General features: G+C 38.5%; 1 protein-coding gene across 7 annotated transcripts in view; it reads right to left on the reverse strand.

Annotated features, from left to right (window-relative positions):
• BACH2 (BTB domain and CNC homolog 2) overlaps positions 1-21,754 on the reverse strand; it is a 306,133-nt gene that overhangs the window by 58,479 nt on the left and 225,900 nt on the right. For all 7 annotated transcript variants that reach the window (XM_016140599.2, XM_016140598.2, XM_016140597.2 and 4 more), the window contains one exon: positions 15,138-15,392. In XM_016140599.2, the coding sequence (XP_015996085.1) occupies positions 15,138-15,380 (243 nt within the window). In that variant the 5' untranslated portion in view covers positions 15,381-15,392. The remainder of the gene's footprint in view (positions 1-15,137; positions 15,393-21,754) is intronic.

Below are 21,754 nucleotides of genomic sequence, written 5' to 3' on the forward strand. Positions count from 1 at the left end.
GCTGCTTTTCACCTTTTTTGATTAAATTTTAATTTCTTAACTATGTAAAACACTTAAATGTTCAAAAGTCCATATTTAAAAGAAAGGATACATACACAGAGTCACTCCCATTCCATACTCTTTTACTTTATACCACTCATTTTCTGTCACCTTTTTCATAATTTTTTATCTTTTCTATAATTCTTTTTACAAAATTTGCAAATGTGTGTATATGCTTATAAATTATAGATATACATTTATACATTGTAAATATATATTCCTAGTCTCCTTTGTTTCTTGTACAAAAGGAAGCATACCGTATACGGTGTATGTACTCCTCTGTATCTTATTTTTGCCTTCTAACATATATACTGGAAATTACTCTGCATCAGTTCAGGAAGATCTTTCTTTTTTATGGCTGCATAGTATGTGATTGTATATATGTGGTAATCTTGCACACATGTTGCTTTGCACTTGTACAAATCCATTATTTATTAGTGGGCTGTTATCAACTAAATCATGTTCCCCCAAGTTCTTATGTTGAAGCCCATTCCCTAGTGTGATATATTTGGAGACTGGGCCTCTAACGAGGTAATTAAGGTTAAATGATCTGACAGAACTGGTGTGCTTCTAAGAAGTGGAAGAGACAGTAGTGCTCGTTCTCTTCACGCCCAGAAGAAAGGCCGTGTGAGGACATGGTGAGAAGGCAGCTGCCTACAAGCCAGGAAGAGAGGCCTCACCAGAAATCAACTTTGATGGCACCTTAATCTTGGATTTCTAGCCTTCAGAACTGTAAAAAATAAAATTTCTATTGTTTACGCTATCCGGTCTGTGGTATTTTATTACAGCAATTTGAGAAGCCTAATACATGGGTATTAGAAGAGTTAAATACTGTAGGTCTCCCATAAAAACAAGCTAACAATTGATTTAAGAAAAAAAAAATCACTTAAAAAAACCCCTTAAAAAAAAAGACATTTCTGGAGGCTACTGAAGAGGAAACAAGGAAGAATCAGCATTCTGCTTACTACAGGGTTAGGTAATAGTTCGCATTAAATTGTTTTAAATACTAGTGTGAGCCTTACAGGTGCAGATCCGTTAGAGCATCACTTTCTATTTTGACTCACACTTCTGAAATCTCAACCACACACGTGTCAGTCATCTTCATCCCGGCTCTGGGCACGATGGAGGGAAATCACCTCATTACCGCAGGGCCCGCTGTGCACAGCCCCTCTGACAAAGGGGAGATGTGGAGAGAAGGGAAAGCCGTTTGAGTCCAGGCTTTCCAGGATCGAAGGGTGAATTTATGGTGTCCTCTTTTAACAAAGCCCAGGTGAGGATGGAAGCAGCTTTTTTACTGTTGGTTCTTAAAAATGTCATTAACCATCTAATTAATATAAAAACATGTCCTTAATACTGAACATTCTGACACTTTCTTGAAGCAGCAGCTACTTAGAAATATTCTGTATACAACCAGAGCCTGAAGTAAATTCTAAGCTTATTGAGTGACTTCCCAAAGCATACATTTATAGATATTTACATGTTTAAAAATACTCATTTAAGGACTCTCCCTTTCTTTTAATACCTATATACCAGGTGACAAGAAAAAACAGATACTCCCCATGTCCCCTACTTCCTTCATAGTCTCACAAGATTTGACTGAATGACAAGAACTTCCTTTTCTATCTGGGGATGCATGGGGTCAGAGACTTGGAAAGAATCTGTTTCCACTGAAAACAACACTAGTAATTTCTAGAGACGTAACTCTAGAAAACACACAGGAAGGCAATGGCATCTGTAGGTTTCAATGTTCAAGGTAAATTTAAATATGAAAAAGGCCTTAAAGTTTTAATAAAAAGGAATTAGAGAAAATCTATTCTTTTTATTGTTTTTTGGGTTGATTTTAATTTAACCAATGAGACTGTGGGTACAAGTTGGTTCAGCATAAGTTAAGGACTTTTATTTTCTCATTGAGAGAATGGACAGGCTTGAGCCGGATGGGGGAAAAGGAAGTGTAGGGGCAGCACTGATACTTACAGGGAGAAAACTGATGAGGCCCACAGAACCTGTGAAATCACACATAAAACCATACTACAGAGTCTTATTTTTCCAGTATTATGCTCCATACTTCATTTGGTCTTTCTTCCCTTTTTCCCTTTTATTCGCTGAACTGTTTAAATAACCCCATTATTATTAGAGAAATGTAATGACGTATGCTGCAGGAAATTGGAAAATGTAGACCAGCAAAATAAAATCCATCACATTCCCATCATTCGTAGGTCACCACCTTTAACACTTTATAACACGTCTTCATGGCTCTTTACACACACACACACACACACACACACACACACACACAGTTTATATATTTGCCTGAATCTACTCCTAACATTTCAAAATATGTGGCACCAGATTACAAATAACCTTGAGGCAAGGGCTTTGTCCTCTAGAAATTTGGTACTGCCTTGCATCCACCTGTGTGCTAAGTAAGGGTTGATGCTCATAGTATCACTTGGGAGGTATACTCCTTAAATGGTAATTTAGGAAGCACCTCTGCAAGTATCTTCAGTGAGATAAACTGTTGGAGCGTAAATATTTCCCAAATAAATGAAGAGAAACTTAAAACCAGCAATCCAGAGTAAATCTTAGTTTTGTAGAGGAACCAGCAATGGGAGTCTTAGCGTGGGAGCGCAATCTCGGCCCCTGCTCTTCGATCTCTTCTCTTTTCTCAGAGGAATCATCCTAGTGGTTTCAGCCATCACCTATGTGCTGGTGTGCATCATCTGTCTTTCTTCGGTTCTGCATTCTCAGTGCCTTAGGTACATATAAAGAACTACAGATACAGATCAAGGCTTGATGGCCTCTTTCCCCACTTAAGTGTTCCTGCACCCAATTTTCAGGATCTCTGAAAGGAACCATCATTCTTCCAGTTCTTCATCTAAGCGCAGACCTTCCTTCACTCATGCTAGGATCAGGGCATGTCTCCTAGCTATGCCCTTTGTCTGGAGTAGTTTGTTGTTCTATCCATCAAGCATTCCATTGCTAGTCAAATATTCCTTAAATTGTTTTTCAGCACGTAACTTCTTGGCTCACAGTGTTTCAGTATATTCCCATTGTTTACTTGACTAGACTAAATTCTTTTGTATAAATTTTATTCTTTAATAGTAAGACCCAACGTAACCCGACGATATTTTGAATTATTTCCCTAAATCTACCATTTGTGCTAAACAATACCCTGTGAATGCTTCTTTTTAGGCCTTTGTGAGTGCTCTCTTGGAGGATCTCCTCTACTAGTTCCCTAAATCAAGTCCTATAAATCAAGTTTTAGGTGGTCTACACTTTATGGAGGATATAGAAGGAAAATCCTGTCCTCTCCTCCAACTGAGCCTTTGCAGCACAAACAACAGCCAATTCTCTTGAATTGTTCACCTTTGATTTCTATGGTTTTGTCTTGAGATTCTTAAAATATATTGTAAGCTCTGAGAAGGAAATGGGTTTGTTTTATATTTATAAGTTAATCCTAGAAAGAATTCACCTATGAAAGCGTCACGTGTTCTGCTCCTCCGATTCTATGAAGTACTGTACTTAAGCTATCTTGTCCTTTTGAGTTTTAAACACACACACACACACACACATACACACACTTCCTCTGAAGGCAATTCTGTATTTTTTGTACCTTACTCCAATGTCTAGCATCTTGCATTGTTATAAAATTCTGCTTTAATGTACCTGAAATTCCTCATGTGCAGCTGGGATACAATTTCTTCTGTTAGTGAATGAAAACACCTGTTCAACATCTACTGTAACAGACTCAAACAGGAGGCATGGAGACACTTGGTTAAACAGAACTTTGAAAGGTCACTGCATTTCTCTACACGGACATCTTGTAAATCTGATGGATTTAAGTCACTCCCCCAAAATCTCCAGGTCTACAAAAGGTGTGCTTCAAATATCTCCCCTTATAATCCTGCTTAGTTGCCCAAACTATGAAGGTCTTATCCTGAATCATGGTGTCCCACATTTTTAAATCTTCCCATTTTCCTATTTGCAGGGCACAATTCAATTCCTGGACTTCCACAGCTCCGCTTGGCAGAAAAATATTCACACACAGTCCAAGGTATTCATTGGGAAGGAAGGATGACAGTGCAGATATGAAAACGTCTCTCGTGTACTATAGTGCCCGCCTTTATGTGGCAAGGCCCTCCCTCGAGGCTTCTTCTAGCAGAGATTTTCTCAGACTTTTAGTAACTTTCTTGTTTTGCCCACACTTCTCTTTTTGTAACTAAAAAAACAAAAATAGTTGAGTTGTGAGGTAGCAGAAGTCCTCTCTGGACAGATCTTTGACGTGACCTGCACACATAATTCCATTCCAACCCACATCACTCAACATGGCTCGGCACCAATGTGAAGCCACAGCACTCCAGGCCTGCTCTATTCCACTCATTTCTGATCGCTGGTGCCACCCCCCATGAATGATAGCCTCTATAAACCACTTTTAGGAAGAATAATCTATCATTTGGTTTTGCCTATGAAGAATTAAACAGATAAATCAACAAAACGAAAATGAAGACAGAAATAAAGAATCAGGAAAAAGTGAGCAGCAATGACATTGAATACTATCCTTTATAAAGCAGAAGATAAAATGAAATGGTTGTTACTTCAATAAGCTGGAGGCCTAAATGTGACCTTCTGTATCCTTTCTTTGATTTTTTTTTTCTAACGCGGGAATCTTTTGTTGGTTAAATTCCAGCATTTTTTTTCACCCCCAGGGCCAACTTTAGGCTTGCTTGGGAACAGCTGCCAGTATTTCTCTTTGTTGCCAGTCAGTCAAAAAATGTGCTCACGTTGGAGGCCGGGCTCCATCCCACCCAGGGTGCTGAATACATTAACTTTTTCACACACAGCGTTTGCCAGGCTATACACAGAAGTCCATCTCAGACAGTAAAGCTCCCTAAATCACCAGTTAGCCTGGAGTTGGTGCCAGTGTCAGTTAGAGAGACTGTCAACATATTTTAGGAGTCTATGGCAAAGTGATAAATTTCACTATGTGCACCAAGTTAATAGGAAAAAGAACACTTCTGAAATATTAGGAAACCAAACTGCCATTATTTAATTGCTCCACTTCTGAAAGCAAAAACAACCAACCCTTTTTCTAGTGTGTGCTTTGGTTAAGAACCAAAACAAACGAGAATATAAACATAAAGGTATTAACCGATTAGTGCCAATGATTTTACTTTCTTTGTGCCTCTAAGAACAGCCTTTTCTACTGACAAGCTTGCACCACTCCAATGTCTGGATATTATCCATTTTATTAAGAAATTCCTGAATCAATTTCCTGTTTTATAGCTTGTCCAACCAAAATTCCAGGTGTTCTCACCATAAGAAGGGTCTCTTTCAAAAGCTGTCTATTTGTATAACTGCACATCCACAAGACATGTCATGGACACCCCAACAATAGAGTTGAAACCTGAAGCAGTCTGGTGACATTCCAAGTTTTTAATGGAATGTGAATCCATTAAGATTATTAGGTAACTTTACTGATATCCTCGAATTTGTGCCAAGTGTTGAAGCTGCCAAAGAAAAGACAGAATAAAAATCGACTCTTGGATTCCAACTCTGAGTATTTTGGTGTGGAAACTGTATTTTCTTGTAACTCATTTAAAAAACACACCATGCTTTCACTATTTAATTGCAATCTCAGTTTTCAGGAAGCAAAGAGAAATGAGATACATAATCGATGTTTCTCTTCCGTTCGGCTTTCAGCCTAAATGGTCCTGCACTTTTACTGGCAAAGTAGGGCAGGTAATAACAGCGAACAAGAAACCCATTCTAAGAAGTACTGGCTCAAGTGAAGTACCACTACATCACGAATGACTCAACCATCTACTCAAGAGTGATTACTCTGCAATGATGAAGCCCTGCTAATTGGACAATGGCTTGCTGCCAGCTCATGTTGGCATGACCTACAATTCCCTTGGCTGACAGCCATTATGTCTCTCTATCACACCTTTTTTTTTTTGTAATCTAGATAGGAAGTGAAAATAATTTTTTAAAACCTTCCCAAGTGCTATAACTTCTTATAAGAATTAAAAGTTTAATTAAGCACCCTGTTAAAGGCCTGGGTTCTATGATTAAATATGATAAAATAATAGTATGATTACTGATCAAGTGAAGAACTTTCTAGCTCTGAGCTTTGTCTTTAAAGCTATTATTAATTTTAACTGAAATAGTTAGGAGACTTCATAATAGGAGAAGGAAGGAAATGTAAGGGACATCTAAATCATATACAGAGAAAAGGTTTAGAATGAATATATACAGTGGTAACCAATTTTATACAACTTAATTGAAATAACTTTACTGTCAAAGGCTTCATTACAAATCCACTTAAAAATGCTGATTATTGTGATCATCTTATATTACACAGGGATAAATAAGTATAGTGAAAGAAATCCTTAAAAATGGCTTTGAAATCAGGTCACTTAAAATAATTTTTAGATATGTCTTAGTTTTTATCTATTCAACTCCTTCTCTATGCCAAAATAGAAACACATTTCTACATAAGTTTCTTTAAATAGGATTTACTGGCCTCAGGATTTAAAAAAATGTAAGAGGTCTAGAAACAGCTTATGCATTTTGGTTTTAAAATTAGCTACTGCTGCGGCTATTTTCACACCAGATTTCCCTCCCTCTGTATCAGCACCATTGAGTGGCATTCAGAGATGAAATCACAATAGTATTACCTCTCCTCTTCATGGTTCTGCTTTATTGCACCCCCATCTGAGACTGAAGCCCAGATTTCAGGGCTGGAAGTCACCTTTGCATTACTATAAATAAGTTCTGCCTTTAGGCATTTCAAAATTATCAGCAAGATTCTAAAACTTGAAAACGTATTACTTGCCAGCAAGTAGTTACCTGAAATATTTTGACTTATTATTTATTTGCCTTTTTTTTTTTTTCATTTGCTGCCAAGTCTCACTAATGCAACTTGGAAAATTGCACCACAGCTTTTAATGAGGATTCTGAGGTAAGAGCCATTTCATCAGACAAGACTGTGCTTTCCTTTTATGGGAAAAATAACACCTACTATTTACAAAGTACCATCCTTCCAAGAAGTTTAACATATCACATTTCATTAATCTCAACAACAGCCCTGCGAATCAAGCTGGTAATTGGTATAGTTACTCCAGGCATACTCATATTGATATTGAGGTCATTACAAGTAAAATAATTTTTTTCAAAATCTTAAAGCCTTCTCAAATGGTTAGAGCAGTGATCTGCATCTTCTACAAACTGCCTATGTTCTAGGTTATCAAATAGCCCAATGGTTCCATAGTTACTTTACCATCATCTTCTGTGAACTCTTGTAAGAAGTCTTTCTGAAAAGTCAGAATATTCACAAATATAAGAGAAGTGAGCTCACTCCTCTTGTGAAGTCGTAAGGTTCTTTACTTTCCTGAGCAGTTTGCCTCCTATTTCTATGGTCCTTCCCTACCTCTCAATCCAAACATCGTCCCTCTTTTTCTGACAAGCAGGATTTCTTCTCTCCCTCTGGCAGGGATCTAGAAAAGTTCAAGGTATAGCATAGGTTCATAAACCCCATTATTGTATAGGATAGAACTTCAGAGATCATTCAGCCTGGCTCCATCATGTTCAGATAAGGATGTACCTTGCTAAGTTGAGTCTTCCCACTGGTCAGTAGATCCTGTACTCTCTCAAGGAAGTACTCAAGGGCATTCGTTTAGCAATTGGCCTTCCGTCTCTGGTATCAGCAAGTTTTCTTTCTCTTTTGGAACTTTCCCATCAGCCTGAGTATTAGTCAGCATGGGCTAGGCTCTGCTGTGGTAACATATAAACACCAAATCTTAATGGCGTAACATAAAAGTTTATTTCTCATTCATGTCAGAATCTGATTTGAGTCAGATGGCTCTCCTCCAAAAGTGACTCAGGGACCTGGGCTGCCATTCTACCACCTTGGAGTTCTTTGACATCAATTAAATGGATGGGAAAAAACATGAAGAACTCATACCTATTTTTAACTGCCTCAGATCAGAAGTGACACATGACTTATATTCACATTTCATTGGCTATATCTAGTCACATAGCACTTAGGCTACAAATTTGGTCTTCCTGCATGTCCCAAAAAGAAGAAAATTGGATATGGGTGAATACCGATAATCTTTACCACAGAATGCATACGTGCTGGAATTTCTTCCTACTTAAAACAAACAAACAAAAATGAAACCTCTTTTGACGCCATTTCCCTCCAGTTACTAGACCACTTCTCTGCTCCCTTTAACTCAAAAGGCTTTTAAAATGCAGCCTATATCAGCTTTTACAAATCCCTCTTTCCCCCTTCTTTCTTGAACACAATTGAATTGGTCTTTGTCCTACCGCTTTCCCAGAAGTGCTCACTGATGACTTCCAAATTGCTGAGTAGCCAATGCTCAGTTTTCATCCTAGTTGAGTATCAGCAGTGTTTGACATGGTTGATCACTCTCCTTCCTTGAAAGACTTTCTTTTCCTGGCTTCTAGCACACTACACTTCTTGTTTTTCCTTCTATCTCAATAGTTGTTCCTTTTTGGTCTACCCCGTGGGCTCTTCTTTCTTTCTCTGACCTCTTAATTCTGGAAAGCTCAAGGCTCAATCCTAGAACCTTTTTTTCCCATCTACACTTATTTCTTTGGTGATTATATCCTATCTTGTGGCTTTCAACATCCTCTATACTCTGGTATTAAAAACTTCCATCTCCAGGCTAGATTCCAACCACGTATGCTCCCATGAATTCCAACTACGTATACTCCTGTGTACTAGACATCTCTACTTAGATTTAACAGGCATCTCACACTAATATGTACAAAATAGAACTCCTGATTCCACCCCACCCCCCACTTCTTCAAACCTACTTCTCCCAGTCTTCACCAATCTCAGTTAATAGCAACTCCACTTTTCCAATGGCTCAGGCTCCAAACCTTGGAACTCTCCTTAACTCCTCTCTTTCTCTTTAATCCTATATCCAATACATAAGAAAATATAATACCTTCAAAATATCACCAGAATCTGATGCTGATCACCACTCTATTGCTATCGCCCTGGTCTAGGCTGTCATGTCACACCTGGGTTGTTGACATCTTAAGTGTTTTCTGTGCTTCTGCCCTTGCCCTCTTTCAATCCATTTTCACAGAGCACTCAGAATGATCTTCTCCTGTGAAACTCTTCGATGGCCTCTGGAGCTCCTTCCAAGAAAAGGTAGGGTGTCCAAATGGCACACAGCCCGGCCCTGTTACCTCTGATGTGTCCTGTCCCACTTTACCCCTTGCTCACTCTGCTCCCGTGTGTCAAGCATGCCAAGCCCACTCCAGCCTCAGGGCCTCTTCCTTGCTATTCCTTCCACCTAGATCACTTCTTCTGCAGATGTCAGCATAGCTGACTCCCTCACCTCCTTCAGGTCTCTATTCAAAAGTCATCTCCCCAAAAGGCCTTTCTTGACCACTCTATTTAAAGTTGCAATACCTGCACCCTGACATTCCTTAACCCCCTTCTGTTTTATTTTCCACAATGGCCTCTAACAAAGTACACATTATATTTATTTTCTGTCTCTCCTCCTCCTCCCCCTCTGGAAAGTAAGCTCTGTTTTGTTCACTAGGTTCACCCAGCACCTAGAACAATGCCTTCTGGTACATAGCAGGACCTTGATAAATATTTATTGAATGAATAAATAAATGAGTGAGGAAACAGAAGCCTAAAGAGGCTGACTGGCTTGCTCAAGACCTTATATGCAGTAGTGCCAACGTCCAGATTGTGGTTGTCCCAGTCCCTTATGGCTGATGCTCCTTAGATCTCAACATCTTTATTGTTTTGTCTAGGCAGTGAATGGGTGAGGCTAAAGGGCTGGCACTATGCTCTGGGGAGGGTGAGTGTTTTATTCTTTTTAATCCTGGTCATGCCACTTCCCAAAGACCTCACCCACTGTTTCCCACCAAATCTCACCTCCCACAATTACACTCAGGCTCAGAATGCTGTTGGCATCCTGTGTTGTAGGGTTAAGTACTCTTACACACTAAAAAGGTTGTTCAAACATAATCATGACTGTCTTATTGCTTCTTTGAAAGACTGGACCTAAGCCATCCCAGAGACATTAACAGCTTTCATATCCTTTAAAAACTTTCTGACAAGAAGATTCCACAATTTCCTTGTTGGCCTCTATGCTTGGCAGTGCTACTGCAGGAAGATTTTTTTTATTGCACCCTGTCGTTAAGACTTAACAATGAATGCCTTTTCTTCAGAAGCCTTCTGGGTCGGTTTCCTTTTTGTTTAGTATGGAAAAAAACCAAAATCTGCCCTAAAATGTTGAGGGCGGGGGGAGAGAGAGGGAGAAAGAAAGTGAAAAAGAGAGAGTAAGCAAAAGACAAAGATAGAGAGTGAGTAGGCAGAGGTCTGAAATATATTTATACCTAAGAAAGCACAAGGTCCACCCAAAGGGGCCATACTTACTCCTACCCTATAGCTATTCTCTGCATGAACCCTCCCCCTTCTCTCATGGGTGAAAGGACATGGTAAACAAGGTGGTGGAGCCTTGGCAATAATCTTTTTCCCCCAAGTTTTTAATACTTATGATGAATAAAAATTATGTGTATTTAAGGTATACAATGATATTTTGATATATGTACAAACTGTGAAATGATTATCACAATCGAACTAATTAACATCTCTATCACCTCCCATAGTAATTATTATTAATAGGCTTCCAGAACTTATTCTGAAAGTCTAATATAACTTATCACTGAAAGTTTGTACCCATTGATCAATATCCCCCCTTGTGCCTTACACCTCAACCCCAGCCTCTAACCATTGCACTCCCTGTTAGATGAGTTTAATTTTTTTTAGATGCCATATATTAGTGAGATTATGCAATATTTGTCTTTTTATATCTGGCTTATTTTATTTATTTCACTCCAGGTTTACCCATGTTGCCTCAAAAAGCAGGATTTCCTTCTTTTTTAAGACTGAATAATATTCCATCATATATATATATATATATATATATATATATATATATATATATATATATAAAATGCCAAGGTGTGTGTGTGTGTGTGTGTGTGTGTGTGTGTGTGTGTGTACATATATGCCAAATTTTCTTTATCCAGTCATCTGTCAATAGACACTTTGGTTGTTTCCACATCTTGGCTACTGTGAATAATGCTGTAATGAACAGGGGAGTGCAGATATCTCTTCGAGGTAGTGATTTTATTTCTTTTAGATATATACCCAGAATTGGGATTGCTGGATCACATGATAATTCTATTTTTATTTTTTGGGGGAAACTTCATACTGTTTTCCGCAATAACTGTACCAATTGACAGTCCCACCAACAATGCATAAGGGTTCCCTTTTCTCCACATCCTTGCCAACACTTGTTATCCTTTGACTTTTTGATAATAGACTTTGGCAATAACCTCTAAACAGCCGCTCTTCCTCTAACATTCTAGGAGGGAGCCAGCAGCCCCAAAAGAATGGGGTTGATGCGTAAACCCATTGTAGTCTCTATGTCTTCCAAGGAAGCACACCCCATTCCTGCCTTCTGTACTCAATACACCATAAGAATGAACTTCATGACTTTAATGCACTTCCAGCATGGTCAGCATCCAGCCTGAATGATTTCTGTGACTATAAGGATGTATTCGTTGAGCCAACATTAATACTAATGATCAGTAGGATAATGGCCTTGTAATGCTTGGCTCATCAACCACCTTCTCTTCATCTCTTAGCACAAGATGCACTTACTAATTATAAATTAAATGATCTGTTTCCTTATTTAACGAAAGTACTAAGTATAATGCCTTATGTTTCCTGCTATTAGCTGACACACATTCCTTGGTATTTTCCAATGGTGAGCCAACACTCAAGTCATATAAATTCTGGGGACCGTCATTCCACTTTAGGGGGGAAAAGCAAGACAATGCAATTATTTCTAGGCTTCTAAAAGGAGGTCTCTATTTTTGTCTCTCTCCATTCCAGTTAAGAGGCTACAGTGGTCACTGTGAGTGGCTCTAATTTGCTGGTAATTGTGTTACCCATCAGTACTCAGAAGTCTACGGTAGAACTGCACACCTGGGCAGTAGCTGGAGGCCAGGGGTTTGGCCTAAAATGAATGAGAAGGGGAGTGAAAGAGGTGACAGTCTGGACCTGGAAGTTTTATAGTCAAGGAGGAGCTCCCATACTCAGTCATGCTGGCCCCTGAGAGACACAATGGCTGTCTGGCCAGGGAGTATAGAGATTGGCCAAGTGTGAATAAGACTAGGACAGGGCCATAAGCTGATCTGAATTCAGTGGTGGAATTATGATGAGGTTTAAAGATTTCCAAGGGGCTAATCCAATGCTTTTTAGGACATCATATGAAATGAATGCCAGTTAGTTCCTGGAGGCTACTTTCCAAGGTAGTGTTTGGGATTTTTGTTTATTCACCACTTAATTCAAATTCCATGAAGTCATTCACTGAGCTAAGCAGGACAATGGCCACAGAGCCTGCAAGGACACCTCAGTGTGTACACAGCAAGGAGAGGAAAACAATGTCCAGCACCTGCGGCCATAAGAGGATGTTCTGAGCAGAGGGAGAGGGGTCCTAGAAGGAGGCCTCAGAAACAATACAGACCCACAAAGGAAAATGCCATTGGCGCTGGCTCATATGCCCCATCAGCAAGATAATTAGAGCCGACAACAGAAATGCATGTTTCACAGGAAGAAAAAAATTATCAAATTATGTCTGAAGGCTTCAGGTACAAGAGAAACCAGAGTGTTTTAATGGTTTGGAAATGCAGATGATTTAGGGACAGCAACCATTTTACATGGCTAGGAATAAAGAACATGAACACAACGCAAATTCCCACTTCACGGGAACACAATCGAAAAGGTCAAATAGCAGATTTTTGTGTGTCAACTATACAGTGTACCTCTTATTTTAAAGAGTGACTTTCTTGGCCCAGTCCCAAGAAAATAAGTGATTATCAGAGATTCGATCTATGAAAAACTTAGGTTATGCTATATGCATTTACATCCTGGTTTCCTTTAAATTTTACTCCTTTGGTATTGTATTATGGTAAATAATTTGAGGACTTCAAAATTTTAGGAGTTTTTACAGGTAAGAACTGGGGCTCGTAGAGTTTAAGTGACTAGGTCAGTATCCCAGAACTAACTGGGGACAGGCTGGGGCCTAGGGTACATGGTCCTGGGGGTCTCAAGATGGTGTCAGCAAATCACTGAAGGGAAACTGAATTACATAAAATCTGGCTTCATCTGGAAATATATTTTAATGTAATCGATTTTCTTTTTTGAAAATAAGTAAAAAATGTATATATGAGGTGGCTCTCAAACAATACAGGTAATAAATTAACTGCAAGCCTCACCCCCCTCCCAAAGACCATTCTGGATAATTAAGTTTTCCAAATACTTCCAGGGATTCTAGAGATGGAGTAAATTCAAAAGGCATTCTTGCTCCCCATCTAGAGAAAAAAAAAGGATCTCCCACTTGACAAATGCCTACTATAGGATAGAGACCATGCTGAGAACTTTCATATTTATCGTCTTACCTAATGATGTGTATTCACCCATTAAAGCAGATAAGGACAATCCGATTCTAATCACTCGGTCACACCACAGCCGCCATTCTTTGACCATCTCACACAACTCAGTGCACAGCTTCCCTTCCTACTCCAGCCCCAATCACATTGTCTTCAATTGGTTTGTCCTTTGACTTCTAATATTGGGATCATTCTAGTTACCTGCTTGAGAGTGGTATGAGGAGTAGTAATGGAGCCTTCTATGTGGGTACATAAAAAGAATATTACTGTGAAAATGCCGAGTGCATATGTAGTCCTCGCTTTACCAGCTGGCCACTCTCCTGCTCTGCAGGAGTTGCGACAGATATTACTTAACAAGAGACTGGATTTGGTGACTCCCTCTGATGCTCATGTCTTGCTTGTCTGTTTTTTTTTTTTTTTAATGTTGAACTTGGATGCCTTTCTGTGGAGCAGGTGCCAGCCCCACTACTTCCTACAATCTTTTACATACCCCCTTTACTCATTTATATTATTTGCCAGGCCTCTGGAGGCATTTGGATTTGTGACCCTGGGGTTTAATGCTAGTTGTACTCACTAGCACCTCACATCAGGGTGATGGGGTCTTTGGTTTTTCCTAGAGTTGCCATGAAGAGCTGCTCAGCGGATCACCACATAACTTGGGGCTCTACTCGCACAGACTAAGAATGTGAGCTTGACTCCTGAGAGTTGTGCAAGGCACAGCCTGCACAGCCCGTGCTTGTGGCCCTAGTGTGGCACGCTGGGCCAGTGCCCAGGAAGCAAGTCTGGCCCAGAACACAAAACCCAAGGCCGCTCAGTGTTATCCTTAGTCCCATGAAAATGAAGGGGAGTCAGGATGACGGAAGAAGGGGAACTGTATACACAGTTCCAAGGGTGACAAATCTGTTGATTTGTCATTGTAAAGCCCATCCTTTGAATTCCCGCAGCTCAAAACATCCAATAAATATCATCTTTGGACAGAACAGGTCCAGCTACCAGTGTCTCCAAAGGACAGAAATGACTGGACTCACCAAAGTAATTAAGAAACCTGAGTAGGGTTTTTCAACAATAGTGAGAAAAACAAGTTTACACTTCTTAGAATCTTACTATATTAACTGTAAAAATTACTGCTTGCTTTTTCTCTCCCCCCAAGCAAGGAAGGTGCTGTGAATACTGTCATTCTTTAACTCTCAAGGGAAATCTAGTGCTCCTTCAATCATTTGAAACAGAAAAATCATAGCAACAGTCCCAGTGATTCAGATCCCACATCTAGGACTGTACCAAACTTTGGTTGAACTACTCAAAACCTGAAGAGTCAGTGAACTAGAAACTATGAGTGACTGTGAGCCACAGGTGGGGTTCAGTTCCTTTAAAGAAAGATGCTCTGTTCAGATTCGTTCCTGTGAGATTTTACATGAATCAATTAGAAACCAGCTATTCCACAAACCTAACAAGTGGGTGATTTGGACATCAGCCCCTGAGTGGGGATGTGGCGCAGGGTCCACCTTGCAGCTCCTATTCAGCCAGTTGTGTACAAGTCAATGAGCTTCCATTAGCAAACACACAAACAAACCAAACTACTGTACCTCCTCAGGCAAGCTGACCACCAAGTCATTTTTCGTCTGTCCGACCAGCGCCTGCCAGAAGTATTCACTGCATGCAGCCAGCACAGCCCGGTGGGCCCGGAACTCCTTCCTCTCCACGATCAGAGTCACGTCACAAAGAATATCCTTTTTCCGCTGGTCATTGAGGCCCAGGAGGATGTTGGTGCAGTGGACTGTGGACTCATACACATACATGGGGGAGTCAGGCTTCTCATCCACAGACATGCCGTTCACACCCTGAAGGAAAGATAAGCCGGGTCACCATAGCTGTTTGAGTCAGAGAGAGATGATGAGAAAGAACTTCACAGTTCCTGTGTCTCACTGCCATGAGCCAGGCAGAAAGGAGCAGAAATGCTCATTAGCATATTTATGCTCAGCATAATGAGCTCAGGAAATGTATCTGGGAAGTCGTGTTTTATGGCTGACTTTTATTTTTTCCATTTACTGTGTCCCTTTACCCAATGGAGACAAAGCCAGATCTTTTAATGGAACACCCAAAGCATTTAAAACACATACAAACTAATACTTGTTAGTTTTTATTTTTCTGGTTGACTAAAAGGAACTTTCACATATACACAGTCCCGTTTCAAATATTAATTGAGCTTTTTATTAAGAAGAAATGAATCATTTTGAAATATTTGTAATGCTTTCTTGATTTAAATACATTTAAGTTCCTAAGTTGAAATTTGGCTTAGATAACAAGCAGAGTAAATATCTAATCACAATACATAATTTAAGAAGTGAACTAAACTGTATGTGTACTAAAGAGTAGATAACGTCGGCTACTCCAGCTGCCTTCCGCCACTTCCAGACAAAGCACAACCAACACAATGCTATTGTTGCTCATGAAAAGCTCTTGAAAAGAAGTAGGATTGTGCTGTCATTATCCCGGCAGACCCGATGTACATCCTCCTTAAGGAAATACAATATATCACAATAGGAGTCATTAAAGGAATATATTCAACAGTGAAGATTGCTTTTACAAAAGGGTTCTTTGCTTTAAAAAGTATCCACTGACATATTTTTAAAAACAGTGTCCGTAATTAATTTACATAACACAGTTTTCTAGTAACATTTACTACTCGTATGAATTTCAATAGTGAGTCTTACTTTCTTTTGGCTTTATTTTTATTTATTTTTTAACAGCTTTAACATACAATAAACTGCATACATTTATAGTGTGTAACTGGATATATTCTGGCACATGTATGCAACTATGAAACCATCATCACAATCAAGATGGTGAACATAACCTTCATCACCAAAAGTCTCTCTTTGACCCTTAAAAGTCCTTCTCTTCAAGTTCTCTCTGCCTTACCTCCTAAAACCACAAGTCTGCTCTGATACTATATATTAGTTGGCATTTCCTATATTTTATATAAATGGAATCATACCAATTTTATCTTTTTGCATCTGGCTTCTTCCATTCAGCATAGTTATGTTGTCATTGATCCGTGTTGCCGCCTCCATCAACTGTATGTTCCCTAAGCTGAGTTGTGTTTTAGTATACGGATATATAGCACAGTTATTTATTTATTTATTTGGCTATTACAAATAAAGTTGCTAGAGGTTAGTGTATAAATCTTTGTATGAACACATCCTTTCATTTCCCTTGTGTAAATACTTAGAGGTAGAATAGATTGATCCTTTGATATGCGTAAGCCTAACTTTTGAAAATATTGCTCCTGTTTTCTGAAGTGGTTGTACCATTTCACATTTCCAACAGCAGTGTATGAGAGTTCCAGTTCTTTCCCATCCTTAGCATCACTTGGTATGGTTAGTCATTCTAATTTTGTCCATTCTAATAGGTATACTCTGGTAACTCTTTGTGATGTTAATTTGCTTTTCTCTAATGACTGGAGACATTGAGCATCTTTCATGTACTTATTCATCTACTTATATTCTTTGGAGAGATGTCTATTTCATATCCTTTGCCCATTTTGTATTGTTCCCCACCCCTCCTTATTTCAGGCATGTCTTGTTTTACTGTGCTTCACTTTATTGCACTTCACAGATGTTGCATTTTTTACAAATGGAAAGCAAGACCCTCCACCAGCAAAAAGATTATGACTCGCTTTATTGCAGTGGTCTGGACCAGAGCCCACAAAATCTCTGAGGTATGCCTCTACTGAGTTTTGAGAACTCTATATATTCTGAATAAAAGTCCTTTATCAGGTATGTGATTTCCGAATATTTTCTCCAACTCTGTAACTTATCTTTTCATTCTCTTGATGGTGTCTTCCAAAGAGTGAAAAGTTTTCATGTGATGAAGTCCAACTGAGCAATTTTTTCTTTTATGGATCATGCTTTTGATGTTTATCTAAAATACCTTTGCCTACAACAATGTCATATCTTTTGTCAAATTTATACCTACATATTAATATTTTAATGCAATTATAAATGGATTTGCTTTTTAATCCCAATTTCTGATTTTTCACTACTAGAATGTAGAAATATAAATGATTTTTGTGTATTATTTTGTATCCTAAAGCTTTGCCTAATTGGCTGATTAGTTCTTATAACTTTTTTTTTTTTTGAGTAGTTCCATAGATTTTCTATATAGAAGAGTATGTTGTCTATAAATGGAGACATTTTACTTCCTTTCCAATCTGGATGATTTCAAGTTCTTTTCCTTGCCTTACTGCATTGGCTAAAACCTCTAGTACAATGTTGACTAGATGTGAAGAGCAAATACCCTTACCTTGTTTCTGATGTTAGGGGGAACATATTCAGCCTTTCACTGTTATGATGGTAGCTACAGGCATATCATAGATGCTTCTATTGAATTGAGGAAGTTTCTTTCTATTCCTAATTTCCGAGAGTTTTTTTTTTTTTAAATCAGAAACAGATGCTGGATTTCGACAAATACTTTTCTGCATCTATTAAAGTAATCATATAGTTTTTCTTTTTAGTGTGTTAGTATGGTGAATAATATTAATTGATTTTTGAATTTAGCCAACTTCATATTTCTAGGATAAATTCCACTTGATCATAATGTATTTGCCTTTTTACACATTGTTGAATTCAATTTGCTAACATTTTGTTAGCAGGTAGCACTCATTTGGGTGGAATAATTAATGTTCTAGAATATAAATGTGCTTTATAATAAGAAGCAGGAGTCATACTTATAAGACATCGCATTTTAAAAATCTTTACTAATGTACCTACACCAAAAAGAGAGAAGAGGATATAAAGCCATAAGTTCTTTAGTGAAATATGAAATGAAACAAAATCAAAAGAAAAATGAAAGTGAGGTTCAGCAGAAAGAGGAGTGGACTAGGGGTCCTGGGCTTTTGGTTCAGTTCCAGCACTAACTTTTTGGATTTTGAATAAATCACTCAACTTGTTCTGGACCTGCTTCTATGTTTATAAAGTGAAAAGTATGGACTAGGAGACCAACAAAGTTCATACAGATCTACAATTCTACGAGTTTAAGAGTTTATAAAAGAAATACCAAGTTTATCATAGGGAGTGGGATACTGTCATTTTAGTTGAGAGAAGAAACTAGCTTTCTTTGACCTTATAAAGATAGATTTTGTACCCTCTTTTATTGTCATTGATGTTGCAGCGCTGGTTACAGGGAATGGAATGGACAATATACAGGAGGAATCCCAAGCCTTCTGGGAGAGAAGGAACTAGGACTTCAACTGCTGGATGCCATAGGTTCGAAGTTAGGAAGATCTGTCTGTATAAATCATGGTATCCCTGAGTAAACCAGGAGGAACAAGTCCTTTGAAGTGAAATTACCTTTAGGAAATGGAGAATACAAACAAAGGAGGACATTTTGGCACAATTTATAGAGCTGATGTTTCATTCCTCTAGTCCTGGCCATCTTAGCCCAGAGGTTTGTTCTAGGAAGCATGTCACCTTGGAATCCAGAGTGGAGTTCCACTGAGGGGCCTGATGATGGTACAGCAGCACTGGACAAGGATCTACCCCATCAGGTAGGGGCGGTCATCAATACTGGTGAAGCCAAGGCAGTAGATGAACCCTCAGATTCCAGTTCACAAGCAATATGGTCTCTTCTTGGGTCTAAGACAGGGCGAGGGAGTGGTGGGAGTCTCAAGGAAAGACTTCATATCCTGACAATAGGGCAGGTTTGGGAAAATAAAGGAGATGAGGCAATATGTGTACCGTGAGCTGATGAAGCAGGCTATTATGACAGTCCTATGAATATGGACATTTGCTTTTTGGGCTAAATCTCCCAGAGAGTTTTAGAAGACATTTAGAACATATCAGATCTGTTCGCAAATTACATAATCTAAAATCTACCATTCCCACGAAGTTGTTGCTAGACTTTAACCTGTCTAAAGATATTCTTGATTTTATTACATTATTCCTGGATAATCCTTCCTTATGCCATGCCAGCACCACTCTGTTCCTCTTTGCCTTCACGTTCCTATTGGATCTTATCATCCCCCTCCCTGTTGGCCCCACTTCATGCATAATGGGACATACTGCTTCTTCTTCTTCTTTTAGAAATCAGTCAGCCCTTCCCATCCTTTGATTATCATGGGTGCTCTTCTGGGAACTCCTCCAGTTTGTCTGTTTTTGACTGAGTAATGCCAACCTGGATTCTGTTTCTTCTATCATTGCATTATGTCCCATTAAGTTTTCTCTTTTCACTTGCCTTACTAATATTAATTAAACAGCGGTTTACCCCTAATGCAGCAAATCCTGAAATCTGTTGCAGGATCCATATGATCTAAGAATGAGATACTTCGTAATGAGTAACAGAGCCCAGAATAGCATGTAGGAGTCTGACATCCAGTCTTTACGCTAAGCACTAGACAATGTGTTAAAGTGTGTAGACATTAGCTGAAATCAGACTGTAAGGAAGCTTTCCAAAGGTTCTGATTTGGGCTTTGGCTGGATCTCATTCTTCTTTTTGGAGGCAAAAATCTCAGCTGTACATGTACATATACATATACCCCAATCATCATATGGTTCAACAGTAAAATTACTATTATCTTATCATAGTATGTTCATCCCCTCGAAAAGCTACACAGACCACATCTTTTATCAGTCTAAGACATAGTATTAATAGAGGCAAACTCACTTATTAACTCGCTCATCCACTCTTCATTCATTATTGGGTCATATTCAAAAATTAAAATATCTAACAACTTTGAAGGTAGAAGTATAAATCAAAAAGACTAAAGAAAATCTACAGTGGGAAATCTGAAAGGCTGCAATTCACAAAAGAGTAGAAAATTAAGTTTTTCAGACAACCTGTCATGTCTAGAATGTTTCAGATGAAAAGAAATGAATATACCTTGCAGTAATGAAAATGACCAAATTATAAACTATTTCACTTGAAATTCCAACCACATTTCCTCTAGAAACAGTGCATTAAGCAAATACTTCTATGAATCAAACACTAAATTATTAAGTAATTGCTTAGTAAATTTCTGTCCTTATTAAGCATGCTTTTTAAAAAAAGTTATTTACTATGAAATGGTAAGGGCTAGTTTTTATAAAAGAAAGTTATCAAGTCTATAGAAATTTTAGAGTGCACAGTGCCATTAAAATTACTATCTTATTACTTTTGGATTGGAAACACTTTTCAATTCCTTTAAGACCTAAACTTCTTACTTAAAGTGGAAAGCAATCCAATTTCAGTATTTTCTAATGGAAAAGTGCAGTGCCTGTCACTTAATGTCTCTCATGCTTTAGACAGCTAAAGTAAGGGTCTGAGATAGAGTAGCTAAAACGTTCTGTGTTCTTTATTTACTCAAACACTCCATCTGCATGTGTACTAGTTAGTGCCAAGGGAACTGAAATTTAAGGTTGTTGTTAGGAGGAAGCACTTGCAATTGTATCAGATCCTTAATAGCTCGGAATGATTCTCATGCTTCACTCTAAACTTCCATTTTCCTTGACCTTTTGGGAGGAAGTTCAATTTACTGACATCATTTGTGATAATGGTTTTTACTGCATAGTGGAAAAATATTTTTAAAAAATTAGTGACAGTCATAATAAGCTCAGTTCTTTGGTGTTGATGTTGTTTAACTTATTATTTTAAATAGACCAAAATAAGAAATAATGTAAACTTCCAAAACATCCAGTAACAAAATAGTTACAACTGTATGGTTAGACAAGGTGTGATACACAGGCTGAGCTAAAAAAAAAAATAGTAGAACATTGGTAGCAGACTATATATATTAATCTAAAGGTAATAAAGGATTAAAGATACAGTGTATATCCATCGACCTGGAAAGCATTAGAAAGTTTGACAATATCAAGTGTTTGTGAAGATGTACGGCAACAGGGACTCTCATACACTGATGGCTGATTCACGCTCTTTGAAAAACAGTTTGGCATTATCTAGTAAAGCTGAAGTTGTGCATAGATATGACCCAGTAATTCCATTCCTAGGTTATACCCAAGAGACACTCCTGCATGTCTGTAACAGGAAGAGTGTTCACAGCATTTTCGGTTTAACTCCCAATTGGAAAAAATGTGCAATGTCCATCAGTAGGAGAATGAATAAACGCAGTGAGGTACAGTCATATATTCATATTCAAATTCAAGCCACATGCAACAACATGAATGAATCTGACAAACCTAATGTTGAACACTGAGCTAGAGAAGCAAGA

This window comes from Rousettus aegyptiacus, unplaced genomic scaffold (assembly GCF_014176215.1).
Source record: "Rousettus aegyptiacus isolate mRouAeg1 unplaced genomic scaffold, mRouAeg1.p scaffold_m13_p_1, whole genome shotgun sequence".
In the NCBI taxonomy this organism is placed as follows: Eukaryota; Metazoa; Chordata; class Mammalia; order Chiroptera; family Pteropodidae; genus Rousettus; species Rousettus aegyptiacus.